This window comes from Argentina silus (assembly GCF_951799395.1).
Source record: "Argentina silus genome assembly, chromosome: X".
Lineage (NCBI taxonomy): Eukaryota > Metazoa > Chordata > Actinopteri > Argentiniformes > Argentinidae > Argentina > Argentina silus.
This window is the reverse complement of record NC_139653.1, coordinates 36,777,606-36,804,916: the sequence shown is the minus strand read 5'-3', so window position 1 is coordinate 36,804,916 and position 27,311 is coordinate 36,777,606. Positions and strand designations below refer to the sequence as shown.

The window sequence follows — 27,311 nt, the reverse complement described above, 5'->3', positions numbered from 1 at the left end:
TTCTCATTGAATTTGGTCTCAGGAGGAGAAAAGAGGACAACATTCTCAACTGAACCCACCAAAAAGATTGTGGCAATCAATTATACATCTTAAAAAATTAAACAACCTTAAAACACACTGCATCAAGGCCAGGGTTATGCAATAGGTCTCCTTCAACTCAGTTAAATACCCAGGGTAGTCCCCACAGTATGCTTTATCACATATCAAACTTCGAACTGGTTGAGGACCACTTTCGAAATAAGTGTTTACATTAACGCTGACATGTGCTATCATCTGGGATCAAATACACCTGTTGATGTATGTATTTTAACAGTACAATAACAGTAAGGCACAGGCTACTTAAGTACAGCATCTGGTATAGTTGTGTATACTGTAAGTATGAATGATAACTACAGCTTTACCAGAGCAGATGAATGATACACAGCAGGTACATACCATTGGGGCTCTCCTCATCGATGGTTACTATGGTGGCAGGGGGGCCTGACCGAGACAGCTTACACTCTGCATGGGGGAAAGACAATGCAACACTACACATTAGCACAGGTTAGGGGCTTCATAAAACATGAGCTGTATGTTATCCAACATCTAATAGTCATACACTTTAGCAAAACCATCAGCATAGTAATAGCATTATTAATAACATACATTAAACATAATTGATGGCAGCTTATGACCGGGGACTTAAAACTTGTGGCACAGGTAAAGAAAGCTAGCTACTGCAGATAAAAGGTAGGGAGTGGCCTCTCACTAAAAGGAAACTCTAAACAGTGCATTTTTCATTACAATCTATATTGGGTCTCCTCAGTCCCAGTTCTTGAAGGCTTCAGTGTCTATTGGTTTACACTTCCCCCTTCCCACTCAGCTGCTTTCCTACAGTAGGTCTATATCAGTGAAGCCCAAAAATGACAGAAGTTGGGAATGTGTGCTCTGTATCCATTTGTCACAAACTGTCATAAGCTGACATAAACCACCATGGCTGGCAGGATGAAAGAGAGAAACAGACAGATAGAAACAGAAAGAAAAAGAGAGAAAGGGAGAGGTGAGAATGGGGAGAAGAGCAATAAAAGGAGGAAGAAAAGGAAAGGTTTACCATCTTACCCTCATACTGCCAGTCTGGACAGGGTCAGGGTTAGTGGTGCCAGCAGAAAGCAGAAAAGAATCATGGAAGAAATGAAAAGGGTGTCATGTTTGTTCATCATTAGCGAAAGGGCAGAAGAGAAGAGAGGAGAGAAGAGGGAGTCTAAATTGAAGGAAAATAGAGTTAGTGGACCAACACATACCTACATTAAAGGATCCGCATTTATAGTGAACACATCATATTATCTCCTAATACATGTACAGACTTCAGTGTTTTTTTTTTGTTTTTTTTAAATCTTTCCAGCAGTAAACTGGCCAGGGTATATGAGAATGTTTCAGGCAAAACCTTGCATAGACCTGTGAGGAAATTTGGTGTGACACAAACAGTACATGGGAAAAAGGGCACAGTATTATAGAGGATTTAAACCTGCTGATATCAGACACAAACAAACAAACACACAATGACACTCAGCATACACTTACAAAGGCACGCACACACACATACACACACACACACACAATCTCTCTCTCTCTCTCTCTCTCTCTCTCTCATCATGAGTCACTAAGCATCAAGTGTCACTGACAAAACCACGTTTACAGACACATGCTGTCCATCTGAGGTGTCCTCTTACGATAACTATCATCAGAGAGGGACAGAGAAGACAGGCTACTGACACAACATCCCCAGCCCCCATCTAAGGTTTCTCACTGACCGTATGTTGCCTCACTTCACTTTGCAAACTAAACATCTGTTGCCAGGTGCGAAGGAGCGGATTGTTTTCCTATCAAATATGCATGCCCGTGTTGGTGTCATGGCTTAGTGATTCCTGGGTCCAGCCGTCTGCCCGGTCCTCCCTCTCATCTATTTCCCTCTTAGTCTTCCCACTCTCTAAATAAATGTCAGAAAATTCCACTCTGATTTTTTGGGAGAATAAAACACTTTTCTCTTTTTTATAAGCATGTCTTCGAGCTGTTCCTATAATGTGGATGTTTATAAGTGCACATGAATCAGTAATTACGACTGCAGGCTGTAATATTGCTGAAATATTCATCACAGATTTTGCTGTGTAACAGGTAGGTTATGTATGTTATTTAGTTATTAAATGGCAGAGAAAACATGTATTAATATAATTAATTGTGTATTAATTCCTTTCAATTTGAAGCTTATTAAAGATGTCAGGTGATGTACTTTTAACACTAAAAGCCCGGGCCCTAATTATGAACCAAAGTACCCAGATTGACGTCTAGAGACCTCCATTTGTTGATGTTAATGTACAAACTTTCCTCTTGCAATCACTCTAGTACATAATCACTCTAGTAATATTTATTTTATCTGTCCACAGTACCTTTTCAGACCTCTATAGGCATTTTTTAGGTACTTTTTATCAAACTGTAACCTGACCATCCTTTTTGAGAATAACTAGTGGTTTGCACCTCATATTCTGCAGATGGTAGTCTCTGACACATTCATGCCTACCTCCTGGAGAGTGTTACTGATCTGTGGGACAGTTGTTTTGGGTGTTTTCTTAGTTATGGTGAATATTCTTCGGTCATCCACTGTAGAAGTCTTCCTTGGCCTACCAGGCCATTTGCAATTGCTGAGCACAGTGCTTTCTTTCTTTTGAAAGATGTTCCAAGCCATTGCTTTTGCTAAGTCTAAGGTTATATTGGTCTACATTTCTGATTGATGTTTTATGATATTCCAGCCTCATGGTCCTCATGTTGACATACACCAATAGCAGACTACAATGGCAAACACAAAGCCTAGAATAAATACTAGACATTGACAGCTCTCTTATGACTGCACAAATGATTTGATGGAACATCCCTTACTAACCAGAAACCGCTGTCAAGCCAATTGTCCCATTACTTTTGGTACCCTGAAATAGGGGGACTATGTTTTTGTCATTTGTAAATAGTGAAACCAATATGTGCACAAATACAGTAAAATAAAGTCTGATAATCTCTTATTTAACATCATAGTAATTGTTTGATTTCAAATCCCATATTTTGGAGCCAAAAGAAGAACATATTTGTCACTCTCCCATTACTTAATCAGGGTACTGTATATGCGATATATTATGTGCTATAATTCCAACGTGGGAATGTTTACACACCTAGCTATAAGCCTAACTATACACACTATAAGCAAGCTATATATTGCCATTGTAACAGCAGCAAGTTAATATTGTTGAGTTAGGGTTAGGGTTAGGGTTTGGAGGAACTGGGGGGCACTTTTGACCGTATTATTATTATTTTAGAATGCGACCATAGCATATCAGACACAAAGCATTTGAAAATGTGTGTAATATTTAATATATCCAATATATAATTGTATCTGATATGTGTGTGTAAATGCGGCCTATGTTTCCAGTAGAATAAGTGGAAGTAGAGGAGTAAAAAACGCTTAGAAACATAAATGTCGTACTACAACAGTAATCGGTAATCAAGACTCTATACACTTCAGCAGGTAATTATTAAAATTCATATTCTAAATTGAACCAAATTCCCCCTCATAGTTTTTCTTTCAAAATAATTTGCTCAAAAATGGAGGGTGGGATTAGGAATCTAGGACACAAAAGCGTAGTTCTCCACAATTTGATTAGATACAGAGAAACAAAATCAGAATATAATTTACTTTTGTAACTGTTTTTTTTCTTTTTCAAACAGAGCCAGTTCTCAACCTTTTTTTCGACCAACACCCCCATCCCTGATTGTCAAGTATTTCGCTTGAGTCGCATTCTTAAAAAAGAAAAACGCCAAATGAAACTTGAACCAACTTTTCCCTTTTTTTTATTAATAACAGGATACAATGTGAAACATCAATTTGTAAGTGCATTGGCATTTCTGGAAAGCATTGCAAATTGTATTGCCATTTGTGAAAAGCCACTTCTGAGAGATTTACTGCCCCCCTCCTGGCTGTGCGTGGCTCAGCCCCCCCCTGCAAACTCAACAGGAAACCACCCACTTCTGGCACAGGGAATAATGTTGTACCTGGGCCACATGACGGCCACATGACCAGATCTGCGCCGTCATTTCTCAGCTGACTGGGATTCATACAATATTTCTTCCAAGGATATATCCCTTTATCATTTTGTTGAATTGTCATTTTACAACTGATATTTTCAATAATAGACCAGAAACAACATGACACTAACTACTGTATTAATTTTCATGGTTAATCATGTTTTAGTTACTCAGTACAAGTGGACCCACGGATGGACAGCCTTTCACTGCTTTTTAAAGGGGCCATACAGTCATTCTAATGTACAGTTTCAAACATCCCTTGGTATCCAAAAAGTCAGTGTGTGTTTTTTGTTGTTGTAACAAAAGTCGTCAATAAATATTTGTAATCATTAGTTTCCACTTGCCGCCTCCTCCTCCTGTCATTGAAATGCATCCTCTGCTGGTTAGGGTGTGGTGGTGCATTTTTGATTGACAGTTTGTCTTGTGAGTCTTCTTTCATTGACATACTTTTTTGGTAAGTTACTTTGTTACTTAACTTTGTTACTTACTTTGTTGTAAGTTACTTACAAAATACAACACTGCTAGCTCAAACAACAAGATAACTTAAACTACTCAAAACTATAATGTTCTTACTGTTGTATTCTGAACAGTATTGCTGCATTTTACCACAACATTTTAAATGGCCAGTTTCATTAGTATTGGCTGTTATCTGTACCTACCTGGAGCTGTCACTGTGTGCACTGCTAATGCTGGCTAAAACAAGAGGGGTGTAAAATGTAAACAAATGATAATATTGGTTTATTTGATTAAAGAGTACTTTGTTGTCATTAGTGTATTAAAATTAGATCCCCTGGTGATGCTATGAGGGGGGCCAATACCACACCCATGGAAAACAAGGTAGAATTTGAGGTGTATGTTTCAAGCTGTTCAGATATTTAGGAATAGTGAGAATACTTTTCACAGTTTCACAGTGTTACTTCGACCTCATAGAGTGCAAATACCATATAAAACACAGGAAAATATTTTTATTTTTACTACATTACCCCATTAATTGTTTAGTGGATGTTTTAGCTGCCACCACAATAGCTACATAGGAACTGAAAAAACATACTGGTTGATAAACCTGCTCACTGACATTTATTATCTAGTCCTTTGTTTTAACTGTCAATGAATTCAATGCACCTAGCTATCTAACCACTTCATCTAAAGGCACCTTTTTAGCAGCCACTACATTACCTGGATCACTGTGATCTCAAAAGCACATTTTAGCTGACAGCACACTTAATGGGTTGTTTTTTTTTACACAAATTCATAGACACACTCATAGACACCTTTTCAACAAATTGATTGAGCTTCGGTAACTTTCTTTTCATGCTTTGCTGCTTAAATATGACTAACATTTGTAGGGTGAAACTAAGGCACTGTGGAGCACCAAGACATCAAGTTCATTAGCAGTCTTCTAACAAGAACATGTGTAATGAAATACACCCCCAAACGTGCAGTTACAGTACAGTACATTCACTCTGCAGTAATTCTTTCGGACAGTACTGCTGGAACTATATTCCAACATAGGAACTGTAAAAATACACACATAATTCCTTATTGATGGCTATTATGACAAACATATCTGCCTCCATCAGCTATGGAGAGTCTCTTCACGTCGAAGACAGAGAGACAACAGGACTAGAGGAGCAATGAAGTACACTTTTGAAAATACACTTTTCCTTCAACATGTCTTTCTCCCTGAATCTCATGAAATGTTTTATAACTCCATGCACTCAGAAATACTCTTTGTAAAAATATTAAGTCTTGAGGATGGATAGGAAGCATCAGGGAGAACCTGTTGTGTGTAAACTCTCCTCCACTCCAGGCGATTGACTGGGGGAATCTCAACAAGGTAACTGAGCATCACTGATAACCACTGCAAGGTGAAAGGAGGAGGATCGCCTGGCATCCACACCGATGAGCATTGACTTAAAGCTCTGGAGGGCAAAGGCTAGTTATGACCCTGGCGTCCCTGGTTGTGGCAAGATGCCCGGGATGGGATGAGTGGTGACGGAGCTAACAGGGACACATATTTAATTTCCCAGGGGCTCAGTGAAGTTAATTTGCATAGCGCACCATCCAGAATGGCAGAGAGGCACACTGGGACAGATCCAGCGATCCAGTGGAAGCTAGCGCAGGGCCGGGAGAGACACAGAGAGCATCTGTCCAATGCCACACATTGCCAGTTAATGGGAGGTTACATCACAGGCAAATGCAAAACAAAAAGAGGAGCACTTTGTTTAGATGCCAACAAATAGTGCAGGATTAAAATTTGTCATAATGCAGATCAACCGTGCCCAGGATTCAATCCCTCACTCACCTCACCAGTACTTCAAATGACAGTGTTAACTGGTCAAACCTTCACCTGGTTGTGAAGTAATGTAATAAGTAACCGTGCTACATTAGTATAATATTACATAAGTGACATAATCAGATAAGGTAGATGGGCTATGACAAGCAAGAAAAAAAGACAATGAAAAAAATAAAATAAGAATGCACTCTGGTATGTGAGCCATTGGTTGAAAAGGAGGCTGTCATAGCAAAGATACAGTATTGGAAACTCTCAGCCACTCAACAACAGTGACGGCCGTTCCACTCCCACCACAGAGACAAAAACTAGGTCTATGTTGAGAAGGGCTTTTATTTTGCTTCATGGTGTGTGTGTGTGTGTGTGTGTGTGTGTGTGTGTGTGTGTGTCTGCGTGTGTCTGTGTGTGTCTGTGTGTGTCTGTGTGTGTCTGCGTGCATGCATGCGTGCGTGAGCATGTGTGTGTTTTAAGGCAGTGTTTCTCAACAGGGGTGCTGCGGCACCCTGGGGTGCCGTCTGGCATCCTTAGGGGTGCCGCAGAAACGTGGCTGACACTAGGCTAATATAGTGAAATTGAAATAAATGAATGCATCATTTTGGAATCTTTCTTTTAGCTGTATCATACAGTTAAGTAAATCGAGGCACACATCAGAGAAAATAGTTCGGATTAATTTTCTAGTAGCCTACCGACGCTGCAATCAGTGTTTGGAACGTAGGCAAATATTTGTATTTACAGCGCGCGATATCGGATGAGTAGTCATAGCGTTGTGTAGCAGTTAATTAGCCAGCAGCATGGACAAGTTTTTGAAAAGAAAAGCTCCACAGTCTGATATATGTGAATCTGAGCCCTCAACATCGTCATCGTGTGGTCAGTCAGTGAAGGAGGTAGGCACCTCCAGCAAGATGAAGAAACGACAGTATGATGACAATTACCTCACGTTTGGATTCATCTTCACTGGAGACCTGTCATGTCCTCTCCCCCTGTGCCTGTTATGTGGTATGAAATTGTCCAACCAGGCAATGGTACCCAGCAAGTTGATAAGACATCTGACAACCACCCATCACATGCCAACCAAAGTAGGGAATACTTTGTTCGTTTGAAAAGCGAACACAGCCGACAGGAGCAGGTGATGTTCAAGTATGCGAAAGTTTCAAACAATGCACTGGAGGCTAGCTACCTGGTAGCCGAAATAATAGCTAAGGCTAAAAAGCCTCACACCATTGCCGAATCAGTGATAATGCCAGCCTGCACAGCTATTGTAAACAAAATGATAGGCCCACAAGCAGCTAAAGAGATCGCAAAGGTACCACTTTCGAACTCTACCATTGGAAGGCGTATAAATGACATGTCGGCAGACATAGAAGACGTGGTCTTAGAGAAAATAAGGCTATGTGGGAAATTCTCTCTGCAAGTTGATGAATCAACAGACGTGAGTGGCCACGCACAACTTTGGGATTTGTGAGATTTATTGATGGAGGGAGAATTTTTTATTTTGCAAGTGTTTGCCTCACAAAACAACAGGAGAGGAAATATACCGTGTCACAACAGAGTACCTTGAAAAGGGAGGTCTAAGTTGGAAAAATTGTATCAGTGTCTGCACCGATGGCGCTGCTGCAATGACCGGCAATGTCAAAGGTTTCATCAGCAGGATCAGAGCGCAAAACCAAAATGTTCGCACAACGCATTGTTTCCTTCACAGGGAGGCACTGGTTGCCAAGACTTTAACGAAATGTCTTTCAGATGTACTGGACAGGGCAGTGGACATAGTTAATTTCATAAAGGCGCGACCGTTAAAGTCCCGTCTTTTTTCCATTCTATGCGAGGAAATGGGAGCCGAGCATCAGAGCTTGTTGCTGCACACGGATGTCCGCTGGCTCTCACGCGGAAAGTGCTTGGACCGACTGTACGAAGAGAAGAGGTCAGAGTGTTTCTAGAGGAAGAGAATTCTGCATATAAAGAATTCATTGCAGACGCGCAACGGTGCGCGAAACTCGCATACCTGGCTGATATATTTAAGCACCTCAATGAACTTAATTCTAAAATGCAAGGTAAAGAGGAAAATCTACTAAGGTCATCAGACAAATTGCGTGGCTTCAAGTCTAAACTCACTCTCTGGCGCTCTTGTGTGAAACAGGGGAGAGTTGAGATGTTTCCCCTGTACAGTGCACATCCAAACAGCAAACAACTTTCTGGCCTTATCTCTCAGCATCTGCAAACCCTTGACGAGAGATTTAATAAGTATTTTCCAGCTGAGACCTTTGCTGGTTTTGACTGGGTCCGTGACCCTTGGAATTCGTGCGCTTTGGAGAGCGCAGCCGACCTGCCAATGCAGGCACAGGAGCAACTGGCAGAGATGAAAGAAGATCGTACAAGGAATAAGGAATGAAAGAAAGACAGAAAGAAAGAAAGATCGAGGGAGTCTGAGCTGTAGGACCCTAACCCTTCAGAGAAGGAAGGATTTACTGGAGTGTAATCACACACTCTCTCTCCGCCCTCCCTCCTCCCCCCACATTCACCCCATTCTGTCCTACATCCTAACCCCACCTTCCCTTCATACCCCCTCTCTTTCCTCACCCCACTCTCTCTCTGTCCCATGGACCCTCCTCACCCCATGCTCCCTTGTTACCCCCATCCCTCCTCTCCCTCCTTATCCCATACTCCCCCCATCCCGTCCTCCTTCCTAACCCCCTCCTTCCTGTGGTAAGCTACTCTACCAGGAGGGCGAAGCTGGCAACCACACTCCTAATTAACTGCACTGATGTCACCCTGCAGAGCCGGAAGGCAAACATGGAGCCAGACTCAGGTCCATGAGAGGCCAGGCTTGCCCAGATGAGCCCAACGAGTCTCCACCCTCTTGGGCTACAGAGGCCCTGATTACAGCCTTCTGGCTCTCAGATTAAAACCTCCATCCACACATCCACTCCACTACCCCCACAACACAGCTCGGGAGATTTGGAGCTATTGTATTAAGAGGTAGAGAGAGGGATAAGGTATGGACAAGGTCTGTTTGTCTCATACAGATTGAGGCTTGACCTTTAATTAACCTTTGCTAAACTGTGAGGCCTATAGCTACTTGTGGAGACAGACAGGAGTGAAGGGTATTGGGAGAAACATTGATCCCTGTTTAGATGCGGACAGTCTCTGTGTCCCAATACTCCATCCTTTCCCCTGAAGCGGGCAGTTGTGCACTCCCCTACATACAGTATATTTAAAAGCAAAGGATTGCTGTAAGAGCTCATGATTACATCAATCTTATGCTTTTGAATTAATACAGCATAGTTTACAAGTGTACAATTCAGGGGAAAGGGAGAATTGGGATGCAGGGAGTATGTTACTGTTCAGAGTGTCAGAGTATATGAGGCATGGAGAAAAATATGAGAAGGTGAAGGAAAACAGGAAGGAGAGAGAAAAAGTGATAGAGGATGATAGATCAATGCGGTAACTCATTTTCTGATTTGTAATTAGTGTTTGTGTTCTGTGTTGCCACTACCATGTTCGTGAATGATTCATTACATTATTAATTGTTGAATATGTTTTGATTAACATTCTAACTATCAACTGCAGTAACAACATTGTTTTACCCTTCAACGGTGTGCACAGGCAGACAGCAGACAGGCAGTGAAACCAAGAGGCACTTTGAGACAGACAGGGTGGAGATGTTTGTGGATGAGAAGAGGGAGGAGTGTTGTAAAAGACCTGCCCAAATCAAGTTCATGCTGAGGTGAAAATACAATACACATCCCAAACACATGCTCACATGCACATGCAAACACGCATGCACACAAACACACACACACAATACGCACACACACACGCACGCACGCACGCACGCACGCACGCACGCACGCACGCACGCACGCACGCACGCACATACATACATACACAGGCACACACTTCACACACTCCACTCTCCTCTATCATCGTCAACAGAGAAACTATCTCCCTCAACAGCAGCGTTCCTCAAGCTTCCACACACCGATCCCATCAGATCTCATTTGCAAGCAGCCTAACTACCTATAATTCCTACCTGCTCCCTATGTAATTATTCATGTCTGCGCTCAAATTACAGGCTATGGCCCCATGTGATAGTCAGTGGGCTGGAAACCCCTCAGAAAGACAGGAGCAGGTCACTGTGAAATAACTACAGACAACGCAGGGAGAAGGACACAGATAGGAAATATGCAATCATGTACCGTTTTACCAAAACCCATCTCTCCACAATGGAACCAATATAAGGATGTGAATGCAGTATTCCAGTATGGACCATATAATGAGTTGGAAGGAATGTAGAGACTATAGCTAATAATGGCTCTGCTTTATTGGTAGCAAATGAGATGGTGGATTCAGTTCTTATGTGTGACTGATTACCATCTACTGTACTGTATTTCCAAAGCATTAAGAGCCCTATTGGGGCTATTGTCTATTGGTTTAAAGTAATGTCCCTAGGTCAGGGACTGATTTACACCTGGGAGAAGGGAGCCTCAAGCCAATCAGTGACAGTGATTATGTAATTATTACCATAGAACAAGACAATGACCCTCATGACTACTGTACCCAGTCAACAGAGAAATGACAGCCCAGATCTGGCCCACATCAGTTTTATACCGGCATCCGGATGTGGCCCAGGTACAACATTGTTCCCCCACCATCATTCCAAGTGGTTACTGGGCCACATCCACATGCCAGCCAAGATGTGGCGTTTTCATGGTGGTGATTGGGCTTAGGTACAGTCACCAGAGCCGGCCCACTTCTGGCCCATGAAACAAACAGTCTGGCCCAGACTTGGCCTATCTGTGGCAAAAGCCTGACTTAGTTATGGCAACTAGATCTAGCCGTGTTCTACTGAAATTGTGGTCAAGATTTGGCAACTGCACTGCAAACAGATCAGGCCCACTTATGGTTGTATTGTGGCTAATATTTGGTTACCTTGCAACCATAACAGGTCCATTTATAGATGTGTTGTTGAGTGTGCTGAGATCCAGCCTTATGTATGGTAACCAGATCATGGTTGCATTGTCAGAGATGTCACATTTGTATGGTAACTATAGTTCTGTTCCTTTATTTCAAGTGTGATGCATCAACATTTCAATTTGGTCCACTGTTAACAACAAAGTGCTACCCGCTTCTGCGTTTTCAATCATGTATGAGGAGTTCCCTCCTTGCTGTTACTACTGCATACATGTGTAGTAAGCCCACATGTTCTTTTGCTTGGCAGAGAGCTCAGAAAAGGTCAAATTGTGAACCCACTACCCAATATTGTCCTATAAAATACACATGCCATATCTCTGAATCAAGCTTCCAAATCTTAGTCTGTTCACTGTGACAGAACGTTTATTTGTTTATTTTCTGAGATTAGTTATATTCTACAATTTTCTATCTAGCGCTGCAATGAGAGAGGGGGAATGTAACCCTGTGATGTTGCTCTTGTTTTTGCTCTGAGTGAGAGAGCTGTGCACGTTGACACAGTCTTTCACTGAGTCAGAGAGGTTAAGGCACAAAGACACATTTGAAGTTGTTCCCTTTTAAGCTACAGACACGCACACACACACTTGTGAGGGGAGACAGATTTCTCATCTGTCATTTATTATATTCTCATAATCAGTATAACCATACAGAAATGTTACTTTGATCATTAAAGCCATACAACAAGTGTATTTCAATCAAACTATACAACAATCTATTTTAATCAGTATAACCATGTCATGATGGTTATATTTTGTTCAGTCATACACTGTTTAATGATTCTGTTATGATCAGTATATACACCATTGTGATTTGTTGATATGTTGTTGTGTTGTGATCAGTATTATACTCCTTTATGATTTTGTCTAAAACTAGAATGACTATGTAGTAACGGTATGAATCAAGATAATCAGTATGGCGCCAGTTATATCTGTCCCCTGGACTCTATCTGTTGGTGAGAACGTGCTGATTTATGTGCATGGCCACATTGACCTAAAGGGAACAGTCCATGTGTTGCTGTCCCTGAGAAAAAATCCAGTATCAAAGGGTTGCTTGAAAACACCTTATCTTATATTTTTTCTAAGGGACAGCAACACATGCACAGTTCAATAACAAAAGGGTCCCTTTAACTCAGTGTGGCCTTGCACCAACAAATCACAATGGTGTATATACTGATCATAACAGAATCATTGAACAGGGTATGACTGAACAAAATATAACCATCATGATATGGTTCTACTGATTAAAATATATTGTTGTATAGTTTGCCTGAAATATACACTCACCGGCCACTTTATTAGGTACACCTTGCTAGTACCGGGTTGGACCCGCTTTTGCCTCCAGAACTGCCTTAATTCTTTGTGGCATAGAGTCATCAAGGTGCTGGAAACATTCCTCAGAGATTTTGGTCCATATTGACTTGATAGCATCATGCAGTTGCTGCAGATTTGTCGGCTGCACATCCATGATGCGAATCTCCTGTTCCACCACATCCCAAAGGTGCTCTATTGGATTGAGACCTGGTGACTGTGGAGGCCATTGGAGTACAGTGAACTCATTGTCATGTTCAAGAAACCGGTTTGAGATGATTTGAGCTTTGTGACATGGTGCGTTATCCTGCTGGAAGTAGCCATCAGAAGATGGGTACACTGTGGTCATAAAGGGATGGACATGGTCAGCAACAATACTCAGGTAGGCTGTGGCGTTTAAACGATGCTCAATTGTTACTAAGGGGCCCAAAGTGTGCCAAGAAAATATCCCCCACACCATTACACCACCACCACCAGCCTGAACCATTGATGCAAGGCAGGATGGATCCATGCTTTCATGTTGTTTACGCCAAATTCTGACCCTATCATCTGAATGTCGCAGCAGAAATCGAGACTCATCAGACCAGGCAACGTTTTTCCAATCTTCTATTGTCCAATTTTGGTGAGCCCGTGCGAATTGTAGAACTTTCCTGTTCTTAGCTGACAGGAGTGGCACCCGGTGTGGTCTTCTGCTGCTGTAGCCCATCTGCTTCAAGGTTCGACGTGTTGTGCGTTCAGAGATGGTCTTCTGCATACCTTGGTTGTAACAAGTGGTTATTTGAGTTACTGTTGCCTTTCTATCATCTCGAACCAGTCTGGTTCGAGATGATAGAAAGGACGATTCTGACGATTCTCTGTAAACCCTAGAGATGGTTGTGCGTGAAAATCCCAGTAGATCAGCAGTTTCTGAAATACTCAGACCAGCCCGTCTGGCACCAACAACCATGCCATGTTCAAAGTCACTTAAATCACCTTTCTTCCCCATTCTGATGCTCGGTTTGAACTTCAGCAGGTCATCTTGACCATGTCTACATGCCTAAATGCATTGAGTTGCTGCCATGTGATTGGCTGATTAGATATTTGCGTTAAAGAGCAGTTGAACAGGTGTACCTAATAAAGTGGCCGGTGAGTGTACTTGTTGTATGGTGTTAATGATCAAAGTAAAATTTCTGTATGGTTATACTGATTGTAAGAATATAATAAATTACAAATGAGAAATCTGTCTCCCCTCACACACTCACACGCACGCACACGCACACACACACACACACACACACACACACACACACACACACACACACACACGCACACGCACACGCACACACACATGCACACGCACACACACACAGTAAATGCACTTACAGAAACACACTTAAGCTCTCACAAATAAACAACCACAAGTCAAATTCAGTTGTTCTTATCATCAACAATGGAGGGGACCAAGTTTCTTTAAGAGGGAATTAACTTTCTCTCAAGCTGAACCCAATTAAAGAGTTGGATTGGTGTGTCAACCAAAGCCTGTGAAGCTGTGAAAAATAGCTGATTTTGAGGGATTACACCTTAATATGTATTACTGTAGGAGTGGGAAAAGTCTGCCAAAGTTGTGAAAGAAAAGTAAATATAAATCCATATTCCTGGAGCTATTGCAACCCTGTGAAGTTTTCAGTCAATGCTTTCTTCACTCAACAGGACAGGATGCTAAGCTTTTAGCTGCTAACGTGGTTAGTCAGACTGTAACGCAGTCTTTCACCTTCAGAAGGCACTTTCATTAGAAATGTCCAGGAAGATGTTGTTCTCTTCCACATAAAGCAAACCCTGATCTGACATGGTTTGGATGACCTTTAATGAAAAATTAGGACGTATGAAGGAAATAAAGAGAAATACAGAAAAGAAAGAAGGAAGGAGGTGATAAAGGAAGGGAGGGAGGGAAGAAGGAAGGAAGGAAGGAAGGTACAGAGGGAGGGAGGAAGGAAGGAAGGAAGGAAGGTACGGAGGGAGGGAGGAAGGAAGGAAGGAAGGAATGGAGGGAGGGAGGAAGGAAGGAAGGAAGGAATGGAGGGAGGAAGTACAGAAGGAAGCAAGGAAGGAAATAATCATTTGACAGGATCTAAACTAGGCCTAAATCGGTAACCTTGTGCTATAGCCTCACACTGAGGCAGTAGTGCTTGGTTCTGACTGTAGCTTTTCATGCTGTGTAAACCTCTATGAACTACTGTCTCTAAGGGCTCTCAATCTATTCCCATTCTAAAAAAAGTAGAAGATGTTTGACTGTAAACACTAATATTTCCATTGAACTAAGTACTTCAACATTTTACACTACAAGTAGAATCCTCTTACCCAGATCATTCAACAGTAGGATTTATGAACACTTTAAATAATGCTGTTTGAGTCTTATTGATGTAAAGGGAAGTGAAATGTGATTTAGCAGAATTGAGAACAGTTTTCAAACCCATCAGGTAAAGGCATCAGAATAATATTACCCTCAGAAAAGACTATGTCATGACCTCCCATTGGCATTCAAACCGTTACTGTTCAACATTAAAATACTATAGAACTATAAATCATCATCTTTCAACCAAATCTACCCATTTCCAACACATGTCTGGACTGTTAAGTAGACATATCCTCCTCAATCTTATCTTTAAAAGCCAAAAAAGACACATTTAAGGCATGAAAACAGAACAGGACTGTTTCAGCTACAGAACCCCCCCCCCCCCACACACACAAACACACACACACACACACACACACACACACACACACACACACACACACACACACACACACACCTGCTGCCTACCTTCTGTGTCCTGGCCCAAACTGCAGATGATCAGAGTGAGGATTGTCGTGCCTGTCCCCAGCCATCTGAAGAGCCAGCACCCCCGTCGCATCTTCTGTCAAGTCTTACTGCCTGCCCACCTGGGAGAGAGGAACACAGCCACTTTTCATTTACTCACCAGAGATAACACTGCATATGCACACAAACACACACATGCAGATAGACATACACACATACACACACACACACACACACACACACACACACACACACACACACACACACACACACACATATACAAGGGCATATACAAGGAGCACAAGGGGACATGTTCCCCCCCAATGTTAGAAGTAGGCAAAATGGTACACCTACAAATAAAAATACAAAAACATGTTTTAATTTTTTTTTATTTAGAAAAATGTGTCACCGGTTTTGTGATGGTTGGACCAGAGGGTAGTTCTGGCTGTGATAAAAGCTGATAGTGAATAATATTTTATTTGCAGAATTACTTGCACAATCCCTGTCTTAGTCTACATCAGCAGCTTAAGGCAATTATTGACCTTTAGCAAGGTTTTGATTCTATTAAAAGACTGCTTATTGATCTTAAACTGGTGCTAAATGAGGACATAACTAAATGTATGTTTTTCTCTAGCTCCTGTTATATTGATGACAATAAACATACCTGAGCATTTGGATAGATGATAAACTTTACTTTAAAACATATGTTGAAAAACTAAGAGTTAAACTTTTCTTGTGTCACATGGTCCGTTTAAGACCTTGATAAAGGATTTGTCATCTGAGGAATGTACATGTTTTAATAGATTATATTGTGTAAATTGACTTCTTAATTCATATAAAGAATTAATTAACTGTAATATGTTTGCAATTCTGAATGTACATTTATGATTGTTTCATGTCTGTAAGCAGGGCTCCTCCGAAAAAGAGACCTCTGTCTCAGTAGAACCTCCCTGTGGTCAGTAAGTTAGCTGTTGCAGCAGCAGCAATGGATGTGCCCTCATGCAACCCTTGGCAAACTAGCTGGCCAACTTGAGTACTTTCAGCATAGATGTCTTTAATATCATCACAGCGATTATGGGTTATGAAGGTCCATTGAACATGTGTTTATCATAATCATAGTAGGAGAGTTACAGCGATGAACAGACAGATAAGCAGAGAGGGAGTGCTGTGCTTTAGTTTATTTTAGTTTATTTGAGTATGAGAGCTCTGAAAGAGCTCTGAAATCTGAAATTGTCAGTTTTTCATTTTAAAATATATTCTGCTAATATGTCTTCAGTCATTTATAATTATGAATTGCATTATTCAATTGTATTATTATAATTTAATTACATTAATTGCCTGGGGTGAAAAACGCTACTGGCCCGAAGACTGATTGGACTATATGTGTGCCTCCACAAGGCCCCCCTTAGCCTTATGCTTCAACTGTAAGTTAAGATTTGTCTGTACCCTTTTCTCAAAAGTGACTAGAAATGAGCATTTAAAAGCTATTTTTCCAAAAATGTCTTCCTGGGGGAGCATGCCCCCAGACCTCTCTACCAAAATGTTTCCCCCCCAATGTCCAACTCGCTCCTACGCCCTTACTCATACACACCACACACACAAATACTGTAGCAGTCAGTTAGTTGAATACATGTAGTACCAGCCGTAGATACAGATTGAGTGGATTTTAAATTCAACAATTCAAGGACCGGTGACAATAAAATGGGGCACAGCAATATGTATTCTGGTCACCACTCTACAGTATGTATGTGATTGCAAAGTGTAGTGCACAGCACATTTGGTCTTAGCGGAGGAGACATGTCACAAGAATGAAAGTGTTTTAGCTAGCTTCTATCTGTCTGAGGTGTCACATGCACCTTGCTGAAATAGCTTATTCTGGGAGCGCACAATAAGTTGAAAGACGATTTATAGGGGAATGTTGTTGGAAGGGAGAGGAAGAAGAAGGGGAGGATGGGGGGAGGGGGGGGGGAGGCAATCACAGTTATGGATTACATGGACTTTGACTACGCAGTGTTTTATCCAGCCGAGTGCAGGAGGTCTGCTGAAGAAAACAGCCTCTCTGCTCCTTCTCTCGTTTCATCAGATGAGTTTTCCGTTGAGCTATTTTCCACCTTCCTGTACCTTTTCAGTTGGCTGAATGTCGGCAATGTCTTGATAAAAGTAAATCATATCTTTCCATTACACATGAAAGGAGTGAAGAGGTGACCTAACCACTCATAGTACTGTAGTTGTAGCTCCATAATCAGATATAATAACCAATATAATAACCAGACATTCCCGAAGCCACATCTGGGATCTCTTCATCTCAATAACGAGGATAAAGTCTCAACATCAACCACCCAACTGTGTCATCAATCACACTCACAATAGAGAATTTAGAGAAAGGAATATGGACAATGAGGAAGAATATGGTCCCATTGTAAAGAAAGCTCAGTATGTCAGAAGTGCTCTATTGTATGCAGACATTATTCCTGTATTCCCATTGGTTTGTTTTAAAAACAAGGTTGAAAGTTAACAAGCAGCAAATAAGACAGGACACCTCATTGGTCCTAAGCATCTTTTATAAACCAGTCATATGAGGATTTCTCCCCCAGTCGAACACCAATGCCCTATCGAGTCAGTCTAATACCAATGCCTCATCGAGTCAGTCTAATACCAATTAAGTACCTGCGTAGACCTCCAATCGAGCTTTGTTCATGTAATCCTATTTGCGTAAGATGACAACAGCCTGTCAACTCTGCACACAAATAGGACATGCTGATTAATGTTAAAACCACTGAAAAGAAGCATAGGGGTGGAAGGAAACATTAACCCCCCCTATTAACCCCTTACATACAGGACTGAAAGATACTGTATCTTAAACTAGCCATGTTTGTTTCCACTCACTAAATCTAACCAGCAGGGATTGAACTCAGGTCTCCTGCATGCCAAATCTACCATTCTTCAATCTACCATGCATCTACCATTAGACCAAGAGGGCATATTTGTGGTCTAAAGGATGACATTCTGGATTACAAATCTTCAGGCAAGGATACTAATTAAGAGCGCGTGCTTCCAAACCACCTCCGCTACATAAAGTTTCAACCATAATTATTATTATAATTTTGTATTTGTTTTGTCTTCAATAGTCTTCCATTTATCCATATGTTTTTTTATCCATACGTTTTCCTTCCTCATTTGTCTCTGATTAAAACTCCTCCCCTTGGAATGGGTAATGAGAATAGCAAAGTCATTAATTTAAAACAAGATAAAAATGACAGCTCGTGAGTGATATACTGTACTGTACAGGACTGTGTCATCTGACTGATCAAGTGAATTAATGACAAACATGACAAACAATGCATCGTAAATCATGCAGAAATGCAAGTCATAAACCCTGTGTGAGAGACAACACATGTCATAAATCAGAGGCCCTGTTCATCATAACAACAGTGGTGTAAACAAACAGATTACAACATTGGGACTATTTGATCAGCATGTATACAGCACTTCTACAGCCTGATTAGAATAATAATGGATATGGATGTAGATTGTCAAACATGCAACTTGTTAACATTTCTAATTGAAAAAATTCTCCAGAATGATCTTCTCTTTTGGTGCAGGGGCATTACATGATAAAAAATAATAATCACACCATTTCTGCAGTAGGGCTGAAGTACATCAAGTTTAAAGATAAAAAAAAAAAGATGATTCAATATTGTAATTCATCCTGTCCCCTATACAACAAATCAGCCTCAGAAGAACTTGCATGAAAAATAAAAGAGAGCTGATAGAAATGTGCCCAAATGTGCCCTGTCCTTACTGCAACCCGCCTGCCCTGGAAACCAAATCCCCTCCTCATCATCTAGCTAGCTACCTGGCGTAACCCGAACTGGAGCTCCCTCCCTCAACATAACATGCCGCCAGATAACATAGTATCCCCTCGCACGCAAGTCGTTGCCCAGAAAACCACACAAGTGGCAGACTCAGTTAACGTTGCGGTAGATAAAGAGCTGGAGAGTGCTGGAGGAGTAATATTCTAGGCTAGTTAATGTCTCTGTGAGATGTGCCAGAAAGAGAGCTGCGCTACTGTATTGTATTCATTAACCAGTGTGAGATGTGCCAGAAAGAGAGCTGCGCTACTGTATTGTATTCATTAACCAGTGTGAGATGTAATCAGTCCTAGCGAGCATTAAGAAGGCCCCCTGTTCCATAATGACTGTAGTGATTAGCCCAGGAAAACACACTGGAGGCCCCGTGGCTGAGTAGCGCTGCGGCCAGAGATAACAGCACTCACCACTCACCCACCTGCAAACACGCAAACACGCACACACACACACACACGCACACACACACACGCACGCACACGCACACACACACGCACGCACACACACGCACGCACACGCACACACACACACACACGCACACACTCACTCACTACACAAACACTATTGTATACATACACTACAGACTGTAATCAGCCCAGACAAAGCAGCAGCAGCTGCTGTAGTTATACAGTCTTATCTCTCTGCCCCTTTCTGTTTACCTGTACGGGGGCCGCCAGCACTCCTTATTCAACAGATACTTGTGCTATTAATTAACTGATTAATCAATGAATTGCTTATGTGTTTGTGTGAGGCGCTACAGCAAACCTAAAGGCAAACAATACAATGCATAAAGCTACTGTAGCGTGGGCAGAGAAACAAACCATTTTTCAATTTGGTTAGCCTAATGAAGTTACTTGCATTTAATGACTTAATGATACCTACAGCAAGCCTGGTTAGTGTTGCTGAATATAGATGCGATTAGACAGTCTATTTTTATTCTGGGTAGTTCTGATGGGATGGGTGACTCTCGTAGTGCACAAAACAAATAGCATTATGTGCTTTTACAGTCCTCCCCACAGCAAATGAAAGGTTTAACAATGGCATCAAGGGCTCTCATGTCTATTGTAATAGGAAAATGGATGGAACACGATTGACTCACTATCCTTGTCTGATCCTTGTACAATGTTTTCATACTGTTGTGATTGTTGAGTCAGAGTATAGGAGAAAGCCTTCATGCTATCTACTTTGATCTAACAATGCACAGGTTATTATGAGTTAAAAACCCCACTGGGACAATACATATATGTATGTACTTACTGTACTGTAAACTGCTTTGGAATACATAAATAAAAAAGTCTCCATCACATAAACTGTATGCATGCTTTTTTCATTGTTTGTTATACCATGACACTGTTGATTTGTTTACTTTCTAGACAGTCACGGTTCATTGCCTATCATATCATAACTAGCTTTGATTCAAATCAATCTCATATGGATCAGGGAGTCAGTCTCCTATGATAATATACATATTCCCATAATTTATCATTGCACTTACACCATATCAGTTCGCATCCAACAATTTCACAGGTATTATTACATTTTATATAGATGATATGTATGTAGCCGTCCCTGCATCGAACATCACCAGAACACAGCTGTCATTTAAACCTTTCATTTTCTCTATAATAATTCACTGAGAGCTGCAGATCTCTCTGCAGTTATAATCCCTCTGTCTGATTCATCTCATGACCGCGTTTTAAATCTCTAAACCTCTTTGAGCTCAGCCCATGTGGGGGCCTCGCTGGCCGGCTGCTGCCTTAACATCTAAATGTAGTATCCATGTCACAAGGCACAAGGTTCCACACAATGGGACAGTTCAGTTGCATGGTCTTAAACTCAAGCAGCTGACACCAACACAAAGGACTTTTGACAGTGAGATTTCCTCTCCTTAATGTGTGCAGTTCATTTCCCTGAAGGGATAGGTGGTTTGGTCACATAATATCTAAGGTAACATACAGTATAATGAAAACTGCAGCACACCAACAAAATCTGATATTGACACTTTTTCACTAGAATTATTTTCCTATCCAGCTACAACACAAGTCACTGAGCACTTCAAAAGGTATAACCACTTACATCCACTAATGGTTCCAGTCAGATAGAGAGTCCAGCCGTAATTAGTGAAATGGGGAGCTTTTTCATACTTGAAACCTGAGATGTGTTGACCACGTCATAGTAATCCTTCAAACCCTGAGTCTATAGCTACATAAAGAATGTTAGCTGGAAGTAACAGCTCAAATGGGCCTATTTGACCCCTATCCCACTAAAGGGATGGTTCAGCCTATCTTCTTGTTTAGGTGAAATATCATCTTACCCTGAGTTGTCCTCATATGCCAGTAGTGAAAGCTTCTCTGGTTCTCCATTCTCCACTTTGCTACACAGGCTAACAGTTAGCACCCTCTCCAATAGACGAGATTCCGACGGACATTAAGGTAATGAAAGTTTAGTAGCGGCTATACTAGATGAACCTGTACATGCTTTTATTGTCATTGCAAACAACATAGTTTTGCAATAATATGCAATGATCGGTTGTCACATATACTTCCTGGATTCCATTAGGATACTGGTAACTTTTTGTTCATAACTAGTAATCACTCCACGGTCGGGTGCCTGTTCAATAAGGAAAGAGCTTGGCTGGTGAAAGCAAAACCAAAACAAAGAGGCTGTGTGTGGGTCTATGAAGAAGAAATAGTTCCAGCAACTAAACTCTTTTGTAGTTTCTCGAAACAAGATTTTAGCTCGGAATTTAAATGATGCTAACTTAAAGTCCCTCAGAATCTTGTCTATTGAAGAGGGCACTGGTAACTGTTAGCCTGTGCTGCGGAGAACTGAAGAAGCTTTCAATACTGGTCTATGAGGACAACTCAGGATAAACATGATGAAGCCTGAACCATCCTTTTAACTTTGTATACTTAAAGCCTTGGGATGACTAGACCATATTTAGCACAAACACTTTGAAAACCCCTTTCAACTATCATGTCTCATTATACAGGCCACACATGTCTATAAGCTTTATTGTGTGTGTGTGTGTGTGTGTGTGTGTGTGTGTGTGTGTGTGTGTGTGTGTGTGTGTGTGTGTGTGTGTGTGTGTGTGTGTGTGTGTGTGTGTGTGTGTGTGTGTGTGTGTGTGTGTGTGTGTGTGTGTCCATTAGCTCAAAGTGGTTAGACTATTCATTTAGCTTGCAGTGATCTGACAAGCCCAAAGTCTGACACTAGAGGATCGAAGAATCAGATCAGCCTACTCAAATCCCAAACTCTGTGCGTCAAGACATAAAGGCGATATCTACACAAGGAGGAACTGTAATCATAGATTTTGCTACACTGAAAAGACAGTCAAAGAGACTAGTCAGTGGTCCAACAGAACAACCTTGTGTTGCCATTATGCAGAGCTACATTTAATTAACTCATCCATTCAAACTCTAATAGGCCCATCTTTATTAGCTCAAATTACACAGATTAGGTTGTAATTATACTTGAACAGCATGCAAGTCTCACACAGGGCAGAATAAGCTGAGTCACCACAAAGATCATTTCTAAATTCACTCTTCTCTAAATTTTGCAGTGAGGTCTCAAGTATAGACCAAAATATATCTAGTCACACATAGTTAGACACAGTGATCTCTCATCAGCTCCAAATGACCGAAGTGAGATTTTGACTTGAGTTTCTGGGATGGTAGACCCAAGCATCTACCATTAGATCAAGAGGACATCCTCAAGGGCCTAGGGCTAAGTTTACAGTACATGTCTCAGGCAGGGCTAGTCATTCCAAATCAGCTACACAAGGAGAAGCCTGGAAATGTAAGAGACTGTAATATCTCTAACAACCTGCCCTGGATTGACTATGCCTTATTGCCTTATAGTAAAAGAAAACCTGCATGCTTATTGCAGGTACATGGAAACCAAATGTCTCAAACAGATCATGTTTTGTTTTAATTGAGTTGTAATTAGTCCAATAAACAATATTCAGCATTCTCTCTCTCTTTTCATTTGCATAGACAAAGCAACATCTCTGAAATCACCCAAATTAGCTGGCAATTTCACCTCCTGTGGCTTTCAGACACTCCCAACAATTAATAATCACCGTATGGGAGAAAGCAATTATACATCATACATCAAACGTTGAAACCTTTGAGACATTAGTCTTCCCTGACTCTGCTAATGGTCGCCTCCAACTGTTTCAAAGTGCACCATTGTTACAGTATACCTGTCTACGCCATCACTCTTTAGACATACAGTATACTGTACAAGGGGAGTTCTTGAACAAACCTTGTGTTCAGGGCATATTTCTTAAGGGGACTTAATAGTCATTTAGTTACATTCTAACCTTGAGATATTAGCTCTCTGTATGTTGTCTGACTTTTAAATAAATACAACTGGAGCATTAGATAACCTGAGTATAGATACCAGTTATTGCATTATTTGATGAACCCTTCTGACTCTCTCAGAGAGATCACAGCAGAAAAAAAACTGACAAAATAGGAAAAAGTATAATGATGGAGAGAAGAAAAGATGTATGTAAAGATGTATAGTGACAGAGATAAGTAGAGAGATGGAAATACTGACTGTCTCCACTCGTCCACATCCCAAAGCTGCTGAGCCTCTCAAGATCTTCACCGTCATTATGTTCCTGCAGTTACAGGTCACCATCCCTAACCTGTGACGAACTGCCCAAACCCCCAGCTCCATGCCCCTGTCTCAGCCCCTGCCCCGATGCCCTTAAATCTTCCTGGACATCCCCGTACCTGCCCCAACTGCCCATACTCCACCTTCACTCTAGGTGGCGTAGATGGAGCAGTTTATTGTCTCTGAAAATCTATTGATGAGCTGATTTTATAAGGCTGCTTTAGACTAGTCTATAGCTGAAATTTGCCTTCTTGACAAATGTGACCCTCACACAGAGGGTAAATCTCCATACAGTCCTGCATCTCACAGCTCAGTCTGAGGGAGAACTACGTCTGAGGAAATTGAAACACATGGGGGCAAGAGGAGGGGAGAGCTCTTTCTAACGTTCCTGTCTCGTCTTCTTCCTCTCCACATACCAAAGGACCCAGAATTATTTCAGGCATCGCTAGCCACGAGACAGTATGTTATCAACTAATGGTTTACCATAGGTGTCCATTGTGCATATGAATACAGTCATATTTGCTGGCTATACGATGGTGGGGTATTGTCTAAAAAGCCCTCTAACACGATGCATTTGACATGTCCCATTTCTGGATTGTACTATGAAGGAACAAGGATGAAAGGAATGGTGGTCGTAACAATTAAGAAGTTCTGTCTAGTAAAAAGGGTGTGTGGATATTACACGTAAGCAGAAATCCTACAATGAGGCGAGAACAGGGAGCAATCCACCTGTTGGACAACTGATAGACTAGTGGCAACCACTTATCGGTTTCTGGGTCACGGAGGACATGAGGAAGGAGGAGTCGAGGAGAGGACAGATTTTCTGGCAATTGAGAAAGGGCTATGGTCGTTGTTATCCAGCATCAATGTTTCTGGCAGTAATCAATGACCCTCAGTGAAATCCTACTGAGATCATACTAACGTTACAAGAACACACCTGAGATGTTGTCAGCACTCAAAACAGCTGAACAAAACCCAAATGTGACTGTTGCCACAACATTCTAACAACATTCAATCTGACAGTATCTTACCTCAATGGAGGTACACATTTCTAGACAAGAATAACACAATTTTTTACTTATTTTTTTAATACTGTAATACACTTCACTCAGAAACACTCTCTTGCACTGTCACATGGATGCAACAGACAAGAGGGGACCATTAGTCACTCATGGGAGTGTTGCAACCCTGTTTAATTTGTGTTTTATCACACACACACACACACACACACACACACACACACACACACACACACACACACACCTCCCTTGCCAGAGCCCATATAATGAGAGTGTATTGAACTGAACTGTACTCTACTGTACTCATTTCAAAATAGTGAAACAGTATTTGAATGATGAAAAGGGCATCTAAGGCTCAATTCTGAGAAGTAGAGCTTACTATACAATACTTCATTATCAGAGCACCATTCACTAATGGTTAATCCAAGCTCCTGTTCTGTTCAGTTATCAGAGGGTCCCTTTTTGGTTCTCCTTATGAATACATTAAGGTAAGATGCCTGTAGCTTCCTCTCTTGCTGACTGAAAGATTTGAGTACTGTAAGGCTGTCCACATAATTCATGTGTTAAAGATCTAGAATCAATCGTCTTGTTCCTTTGGTGCAGACCAGGCTTCTTTCACTCGGGAATGGGAATATGTCAATGGTATACAGTGCATGGAAGGCTTATTATATTTGTTTATGCTGATTATTTAGGCTAGATACATGCAGAGTTCTTCACTTAAATAACAGACAACAGATGTAGATAATATAAAGTAGCAGTTCAAATCAAAAATGACCTAGTGCTGATCATCAAAAAAACTAGAAATGTGTTATATCTGGCATGGGAAGATTGGATTTCTAAATGTTTTATTGTTGAGATATTTGGGAACAGTTATGCTTTAGCATTCAATACATTGCAGGTTTAATTACAAAACAAGTGTCACAATTTTTGACAGTCACTGTATTGCACCTTCATCTTTTGATGTTAACACAAGAATACTTGCCATATTCATAAAGTACTATTTGAGGAAATTCACTCTCACCACCAAACATGGTCAACATATAATCTAATGGTTTTAACAATCACAAAAATAGGAATAGTTGATGTAAACTCAGTAACTTACTGTACACAACTGATTCAATACAAATACAACCTAGTGCCAGGTGCAATATACATATTTATTAACATTGAAATACAGATATAGACTCAATCCTAATCAACACAGTGTGTAATTGATTCCTATGCAAATCAGAGACCCTATAAAAACAAAGATATTAATTCCAATATTACATTAACTATTATCCTTCCATAAAGATGGACTCAATTCAAGTTATTGAATGATTTGTTGATGAATGTTGGCATTTTAGCAAATGTTAAGAGTGTCATAGCAAAGTGTCTGAATACTTATGTACATGAGGTATTTCTGTATTTCAATTTTAATAAATTTACAGAAATTTCTAAAAACCTGTTTTCGCTTTGTCATTCTGGGATATTATATGAGGATTGATGGCAAATTCTTTTAATTTAATCAATTTTAAATTGAGTCTATAACACAACAAAATGTGGAAAAAGTGAAGGGGTCTGAATACTTTCCGAAGGCACTGTATACTGTATCCCCAATTGTGCATCTCATGGAAACATTGCGCAGCCTCTGCTAATAATACATGGCATAGCCTGCACACAGCAATAAGAGAAATGATGAGACCGTAGTTGCTCTGTCCAACAATCATATAATTTATATTATTTTAAAGTTGTATCGGCTGGTCAGAATAGTCACGCTACATTGCAGTGCAGGTAAAATAACAAGACCCATGATTTCAGTGTAACAGTCGACAGTAGACGTAGAAGATGAAACTGTGAGATCATAGTCACACCGCTCTGAAAATAATCAATAAGGCTATAAAATGAGTAGCCAATACGCACATCCACGCACACGCCACGCACGCACACATCCACGCACAAAGTTTGGCCCGGGTCATTCTTATAACTGAAGCTACCATATCGAAAGCTACCTATGAATGCGTAGAGTTTAAATGAATCCGTATAGTTTTCATGCGCGCTTATAGCCACTCGGCTACTATCTGCTGTCTGATATCAGGCGCTTTTGGAGAAAGGTAGGATGTTTTCAAAATTCTGCATCAGGGAGATGTGAGGTGCTGTGCTGTCCTCGCTGTATGTAAATATTGAAAGCGACTGTTGTCCGCTATAAACTATTGTTTCACCAACTAGCAGCTGCAGTTTATATAGCCTACAACACTGACACTAACAGGATACCACCATTGTGTAATTCAATGTGAACGCTGATGCGCACAGTGTGTTTCAAAACTTCACTTTCAAGAGATTAACGGCACAGTGTAT

At 41.0% G+C, this 27,311-nt stretch overlaps 1 protein-coding gene across 1 annotated transcript in view; it reads right to left on the bottom strand.

The window, feature by feature from the left end:
- LOC310823252 (protocadherin-15-like) overlaps positions 1-15,560 on the bottom strand; it is a gene marked incomplete at both ends in the record, with an annotated part of 133,145 nt that extends 117,585 nt beyond the window's left edge. Inside the window, 3 exons of the mRNA XM_083696054.1 lie at positions 436-501; positions 1,099-1,113; positions 15,470-15,560. Of these exons, the coding sequence (XP_083552180.1) occupies positions 436-501; positions 1,099-1,113; positions 15,470-15,560 (172 nt within the window). The remainder of the gene's footprint in view (positions 1-435; positions 502-1,098; positions 1,114-15,469) is intronic.
- Positions 15,561-27,311: the final 11,751 nt, after the last annotated feature.